The 7,812-nt window shown below is 45.8% G+C and overlaps 1 protein-coding gene across 2 annotated transcripts in view; it reads left to right on the top strand.

Moving 5' to 3' along the window:
- Positions 1 to 5,942: 5,942 nt before the first annotated feature.
- Positions 5,943 to 7,812, top strand: part of CKAP2L (cytoskeleton associated protein 2 like) — a 16,205-nt gene continuing 14,335 nt past the window's right edge. Inside the window, exons 1-2 of one of the 2 annotated variants that reach the window (XM_011377867.2) lie at positions 5,943 to 6,089; positions 7,416 to 7,482. In XM_011377867.2, coding sequence (XP_011376169.1) covers positions 6,059 to 6,089; positions 7,416 to 7,482 — 98 coding nt within the window. In that variant the 5' untranslated portion in view covers positions 5,943 to 6,058. The remainder of the gene's footprint in view (positions 6,090 to 7,415; positions 7,483 to 7,812) is intronic. The other variant, XM_023521922.1, reaches the window with a different exon arrangement.

Genomic DNA, 7,812 nt, shown 5'->3' with positions numbered 1-7,812 from the left:
TTGCTATGGCTAGGACTTCCAGTACCATGTTGAATAAAAATGATCAATGTGTGCCTTGTCTTGTCCTGATCTTGGAGGAAAAGCTCTCACCCAGCTTCTTACCAATGAGATGTTAGCTGTAGGCTCATCACTTATGGCCTATATCATGTTAAGGGGCATTCCTTCCATACCCAGTTTGTGGAGAGTTTTTATCATGAATGGATGTTGTTTTCTCAAATGTTTTTTCTGCATCTATTGAGATGATCATATGATTTTTATCCTTAATTTCATCTGTGGTATATCACATTGATTTGCAGATGCTGAACTGTCCTTGCACTTCCATAATAAATTCCACTGGGTTGTGGCGTATGATCCTTTTAATGTACTGTTGAATTCAATTTGCTACTATTTTGTTTTTACCTATCAGAAATATTGGCCTGTGATTTTCTTTTCCTGTAGTGTCCTTGTTTGATTTTGGTATCAGGATAATGCTGGCCTACTAAAATGAGTTTGAAAGTGTTCCCTACACATCTAATTTTTTAAAGAGTCTGAGCAGAATTGGTGGTAATTCTTTAAATGTTTGGCTGAATTCACCAGTGAAGCTGTCTGGTCCAGGGTTTTCCTTTGTTAAGAGATTTTTGATTACTCATTCAGTCCCCTTCCTAGTAATTGGTCTGTTCAGATTTTCTATTTCTTCATGCTTCAGTCTTGACAGGTTGTCTATTTCTAGGAATTTATCCATTCCTTCTGTTGCCCAATCTGTCAGCATATAATCATTCAGAGTAGTCTCTTACAACCCTTTGTATTGCTGTAGTATCAGTTGTAATTTCTCTTTCTTGCACTTACAATTTTATCTGAGTCCTCTTTTTTTACTTCTTAAATCTAGCTAATGGTTTATCTCAAAAATTTTTAAAGACATCTCATTGAACTATACATAAAATGGATAAAATTTAATGAATGTAAATTATGCCTTGAGAAAGTTGTTGTTGTTTTTTTTCATTTACAAGGGAAAAAAGTATCCCTATTCCATTTCTTCCTTTGTTTAACCAAAGTGGTCCCTTTTTTTTTTAGACCCTCTTATTCTGGCCCTGAGATGCTGTCACTTACCTGAAATTGCTCTATAAGATTACTTATCTCTCTTGAGGCTACAACTGTTCACTTTCCCCCTTCATCCCCCTTCCTGTGCTCTACTCTCACTTGCCAAGAACACTTTGCTCCCTTTTCTCAGAATCTTGTATCTTACCTCTTTTTCCATCAGAGTGACTGGAAGAAAAACGATAAAGGGTCTTCTGCAAACTTACGAGCAAAGAAGCTAAGCCCGAAGGGTGGTAAACTGAGGTCTCTGGGGGGTCTAGAGTTGGCTGACATTTGAGTTTTTCAAAAGTTTACACGCTCAGGCCTCACTTCTGAGATTCCGACTCAAGTCATTCTGGGGTGGGGCTTTGTGCATCTGTTTTTAAAGCTCCCAAGGTAATTCTTATGTCTATCTCTCATTAAGAGACAGGGAATTAAACTGTCCTAGAGTCAAAGATGGTATTAGCATTGGGCTAGCAATGGCTCCTCTTGGGGCAAGTCAATTCATGGTGAGACGAGGTAAGAACACACAAGTCCCATCAGTTCAGCAGAGGCCTTCTTACAGCTGCAGGGAAACAGGAAACTACACAGCAGAAGGAGCCCCCTCTTCACACATGCATTTATATTCACACAGAAGTTGAGGGCCTTGGCAAGTAAATTCTTGCCATCAGGGTCACTCATCCAAAGGTCAGTAGTGTTCCACTCAACTGAGAGAGAGGTATGGAACACAGAAAATGTGAATGGACTGTCACTGGACTGTCCTCACACCTGTCAGCACTCCAGAAGCCAAAGTCCACTCCCAGCACCACAACAAGGGGCATGCACGCCAAGAAGCAGAGCTCACTTCTTCCTACACGGCTCCTGCTCATCACTTGAGATAAAGTCAGTCCTTCCTGCTGTGAAGAGAAAGGCTATTACTCATCTTTTTTTAATTAAAAAAAAAAATGGATTTTTGGAGATGATAGATAGGCATTCTTGATATGAATGTAATACAATAATGTAGCAAAGGGTATTCAACAGATGCACAGAATACTGCAATCACAAGGTCTCAGCCTGAGCAAGTCATGCCACAAACCTCATTTCCATTTTTGCTGGGATTACCTGTTTGGTGTCATCGGAACGATAGCTCTATTGTGACAACGGAATACTGTGGCTTAAATGTCATTAAACATTTAAATCAGATAGATACCTCTTCTTGTTCTGACCCACACTCACCAAGGGAATTTCAGGAATTATAACCTGGTTTCCTGCATATCTGTCTCAAGAAAATGTGCTGGGTAGAGGATGTGTCAACTGTCCTCTGCAAATCTAGTCCTGTCACAAATTAAAATTGGCTCTTATGATTCAGTCTCTTGGGCATTTAGAATACCAAAGAGAAAAAGAGAACCAACTTTGGAATCGTACTGGATTCAGTCTCATTATAACTCTGGGCTATAACTTTGGGCTTTACTTACTCTTAATCTCTCAATCTCAGTGTCCTTACCTGTAAAAATGGAGATAGTAATAACTCCGTCAAAGCTTTGTTGTGTTAAATGAGATGCCATACAGAAAGAAGTTAGCACATCGCCAGGGATTTAGAATGCTCCATTCACTCACTCAAGAGTAGCTGTTATCATTTTTACTTAGTGAATGCATCCCTGAGAGGCTAACCCACAATCGAGATACCAATTAAATCACATTCCTGAACCCACAAAGCTAAGGACTGAACACATGAAGGGAAACATTCTGCAAATCATCAAGTCCACTGACCAGCCAGTCTGCCATCCTTGGCGACTTCAACCTAGCCCTGCTCGTTTCTTTCCAACTTATACATTATACTGTGTTTTCATTACTATTGTGGCTATTAGTCACGTGGTGGTAGATGAGAGGAAGAGACAAGGGCTACGACAGCCAACAGTATCATCATGTGGGCTTGCAGCTGCTTCTGCATCGTGTGGCTGCTGTGCTGAAAATCTTTAAAGGAAAAAAGCTCTCTTCATTCATTCAGCAGCTACTTACTGGGTTCCTGTCTGGTGCTGGGCATAGCAGAATATGACAGTCAGCTCTCATAAAGCTTATGGACTAGCAGGAGAAAGATTAAACAATGATCAGGCTGCTGACAAAGTGAAACTCACAAAAGCTTCCCTGAGAAAGCGGTGCTTTGTCTGAGGCTAATTAATAGCTAACTAAGAGATCCTCAACAATAAAAAGACAAGTGACCCCATTAGAAAATGGGCGAAGGACCTGAATAGACATCTCTTCAAATGAGATCCACAAATGGCCACTAAGCACGAGAAAACACTCAACATCATTAATCATCAGAGAAATGAAAGTGAAAACCGCACTGAGAGACTTCATATGAACTACGACTTTATAATCAAAAAGGTGAACAATAACAGGCATGGGCTGGGACACAGACAAACTGAGACTCTCGTATGCTACTTGTGGAAGTGTAAAATGGTACAGCTGCTTTTAGAAAACCATCTGGCAGTTTCTCAAACGGTTAAATACATTGTCACCATGTGACCTAGTAATTCCACTCTCAAGATATATACCCAAGAGTATTGAAAACACATGTCCACACAAAACTGGTACACGGATGTTCATAGCAGCAACAACCCAAATGTCCATCAGCTGATGAATGAATAAACAAAATATGGAGAATCCATACAATGGAATTTTATCCAGTCATGACAAGGAATGAAGTAAGCCATATTCCACAACATGGATGAACCTTGAAAACATCATGCTAAGTGACAGAAGCCCATCACAGACCACATTCTGTGCGATTCCACATATAGGAAATGTCCAGAACAGGCAAACCTATAGAGACAGGATGCGGGTTAGTGGTTTCCAGGGACTAGGAAGAAGGAAGAATGGGAAGTGACTGCTCACATATGGGGTGTCTTTAGGGGGCAATGACCATGTTCTAAAATTGCATTGTACATTTTAAGTGGATGAATTGTATGGTATGTGACTATCTCAACAAAGCCATTATAGCAGTAATAATAATTAACTAGAAAAAGGGAGAAGGGTTGAGTTCCCACAGAGAGAGGAGTATGAACAGGAAAAAAGGATAAAGCAGTGTGACTAACCTACAAGGAGCAAGGGGAGACGTGTTGAGCTGAAAAGAGGCTATGCCCTGCAGGGCATCTGCCTGATGTCAATGGGAAGCCATCAAAGCCACAAGAGCCACAGTGGATACTTTACTTGATAAGCTGCACCTGTTGAACCTGGCTAGCGTTTTTTCCACTTTGTGTCCTTCAAAAACCCAAAGAGTGTAAAAAAGGGCACAGAACTGGCCTATGTTGCTCCAAAGAACTAGGACCACTGAGCAAGAAACTTATCTGTGCTCACTTTAAAGCAAGATTCATAATGCCCAGAGCTCTCTAATAACAGGACAGGGACGGCAGCGCCCGACACCAGCAGTATTCCTGCGAAGATGTACTATCTCCACGGGACCTGCGGAACACTCAAGCCTTGGGTGGGAGGTGAGGCAGGACAACGTCTGAAACCAAAATCCATTCAGTCACTAAGATTTTATATGGACAGAACTCCCTTCACCTTTCTCGAACTGCACACAAGCCCCATTGTCACTCATTAACCAAAAAGGCTCTTGCCCAGCTGCTGAATTTAAGTTAGGCAGAGACTCATGGTTTCAGACAAAGAGTCCAAAATGTTCACTAAAATAATTATCAGTTGTCCTATTGTAAACATCTTTGTACATGTAAATGTCGAAATGCATAAATCCAGAAATCCCAGCATGGCTCCAAGCCCAAAACTCTTGTTTCAGGCCAAACGGAAGAGCCACTGCAATGGCTTCCTGTCCAGCTGAGTACCCAGCCGGTGATGTGAACCTGGCAAACAGGGGCCCAGACATAGCTGTCCCCCCTCTATCCACCACCTCTGCAGCACCCAGGAAGAGAAGCCCTAACACGCACGGTTAAAAAGGGTTCCCCGGACCTCTTTATGAAACTGGCAAATAGCTAAAAACACAGCAAACTTCAAAGCATAAAGTTCTAGGGCCCAAATAAGAGAAATGAGGGGAGTCTGGGGTCTCGGGAGGACCTGGCCTAGCCCCTTCATCGCTCCCTTGGCTGGGCATCCACGCAGCTGATGAGGGTCAATCGCAAATACACTTTAGAAAGAAGGAGCCCTGAAAAGGGCTGCGCGGGTCCCCAACTAAGTAAAAAGACTCGCACGATACGACGGTAATTTCGGTACACACCCAAAAGCACTGAAAGCAGGGGCTCCACCAATGTGCACACCCACACTCACAGCAGCCAAGACCGGGAGGCACCACAAGCGTCCACCAGCTGAATGTGGTCCACCCCTACAACAGAGTACTATCAGGCCTTAAAAGGGGCACCCCGCCACAGGCTATTTGGATGGACCTTGAGGATACTATGCCGAGTGACATAAGCCGGTGGCAAAAGGACAAACCCCACGTGATTCCGCTCCTGTGAGGTTCCAGGTGGACTGATTCTCCGGCAGAAGGAGGCCAGGCGAGTGCCCCGCGGGGAAGGGAGAAGGACCAAGGGCAGAACGAGGAGGCTTGCCAGGGAGGCGGGACCGTGCACTAAGAAACGGGCCTAGCGGTGAACTGTTATGTCCATTTCTCCACAATTACAAACAAAAAAGGAGTCACTGGCAGCACGAGACTCGTGAGACAGCGCCTCGACCAGCGGACATACACACTCCAAGTAGCCTCGAACCCAAGCACACTGCTTCCGGGCTCCCGGAACTCGGGGTCTCAGAGAAGCTGGGTGGTGTGCCTGCGCGACCGGAAGCTCTAGCGTCGCTACGCCGTCCGCCTGCCTCCCCAATCACGTGACGTTGCTCACTCGTCCAATCAAAGGGCCCAGGGCAGAACAACTGCAATGCGTCTTTCCTTTTGTCCCTCCCTCCCCTACTTTCTATTGGCGAGTTTCAAACCCCGGGAGCCAATGAGAGCGGGCGCAGGGGCGGCGCGCCTCCTCAGCCGCGGGCGCGGCCTTTGAAGAGCAACTGTCGTAGAGGACCTACCATGGCGCGGCAGGGGCTCCCCGCCGCCGCAGGTGAGTTCGCGGGCGCAGCGAGGCGGCGGTGAACTGTTTCCGCGGAGGTGGCCGTCCGCCCCGCCTACCTCGATGGTCTTGCAGGGCGTTTGCGGCTCCGGGGAGACGTCCTGGTGGCGGAGAGTCTAGGTTCCCCGCAGACACAAGTCCTGCAGCAGCTCTACAGGGACGTCAGTGTCCCTCGTTCGTTAGGGGGGTACCGCGTACCAGAGGAGCCTGGTGTCCCCGCGGCCTGCTATGGCCTGTGGAGGGTCCAGCCTCCGCCTGGAGGGCGTGGATCTCGGGCCCCAACCTCCCAGAGGCGCCAACGTTTGGACGGTGTCGGTGACGACATATGTTGACCTGGCACGTACCGGGCGCTTCACATAACAACCCTTAAAGAAAGCACCTCTGTGTCCCCACGCTATGACTCCGCCGCAGCGCTTTGCTAACGTACTAGACGTCCCAGAATTGGGGTCCCGGCGCGGCTTTAGCGCCCGGGTGCATCAGAGCCCAGTGGCTGCACACGGCGGCTTCGGTAGGTGAGGCGGAGAGCAGTTCTGCACCCCTGTCGTTTTTTTTTCTTTTTAAGCCATTATTGAATTTTAACCTTTCCCAACCACCTACTCCCCTCATTCAGTCTTTGCCTCTGAACTCCCGTGATTCTTTCTTTGACTGTATCTTATGGCAACTAGATTTTGCCTTCGATAGTAATTATTGTGTTTATTTTATCTCCACTACTAGATTGAAACTTTTTGAAGACAGAAATAGTTACTTTCACTCCCTCACAGATTCGTGCCTTAGAAAGTCACCACATAGACAGATGTTGCCCATGAACCCTCTAACCCGACTTATTTTGTTGCTAATCCCAAGGGACACCATATAAGGGCTTGAGAAAAATCATCTCTGTCAGAAAAAGCAAGACTAGGTCCAGCTCACCAGCTCAGGCAGCCAGTAACAGAATTTCTTCACGGAAAGTGCACGCTGTAGCTGAGAATGGTGCCTGTGACCAAGGACCTTGGGGTTGGACAAGCCTCGTTTCAGATCCTGGCTTTGCCACATAACAGCTGGGTGACCTCGGGCATATCACCTACCCTCTTTATTTTTATTTTTTTTTTCCCTACCCTCCTTAAAGTTCAGACTGTAAAATGCTTTACAAGACTTAATATGAGTGTGCAGAGCTTAGTAGAGGGCCTGGGGCATAAATGACATGGCCGGTGTTGACAAGCTTGGAGGCAGGGTCCAAAGCCAGACCCATCACAGAAAGCGTCATCTTTTAGAATAGAAGTGAACTGGTTAAAACCCCTGAGCTGAAGTTGTGTTGTTTGTTTGCTTCCTGTTTTGCAGAGGAGCGGCAGAGAAAGCTCCAGGAGTACCTCGCAGCCAAGGGAAAACTTAAGTGCCAAGGCAGCAAGTGAGTGAGTCTCCAAGGGTGCGAGTCCTGGGCCCTGGGTGCGCTGTAGCTCCAGCGCCGGCACATTGCAGCGTTCCGGGAACGACTCTGGAATGAATAAGACTGTGCAAGCACGAAAAGACAGATATTTCCTTAATATTGTTAAAATGCCATGTTTACGTGTAGGGTACCTGAAAGGATTGCAGGTAAATGGGTAAGAGCAGTGTGGTCTCTGAGGGGGGAAAACTGGGACTGAGGAAGGGATGATCAGAGACTTTTTATTGAATGTAATTTTGAATTATTTTACCATATACAGAAATTCTAATGATTTAAAATTCCATTTTAATCACT

This window comes from Pteropus vampyrus, unplaced genomic scaffold (genome assembly GCF_000151845.1).
Source record: "Pteropus vampyrus isolate Shadow unplaced genomic scaffold, Pvam_2.0 Scaffold323, whole genome shotgun sequence".
NCBI classification, from domain to species: domain Eukaryota; kingdom Metazoa; phylum Chordata; class Mammalia; order Chiroptera; family Pteropodidae; genus Pteropus; species Pteropus vampyrus.
This window is presented reverse-complemented; position numbering and strand designations above follow the sequence as displayed.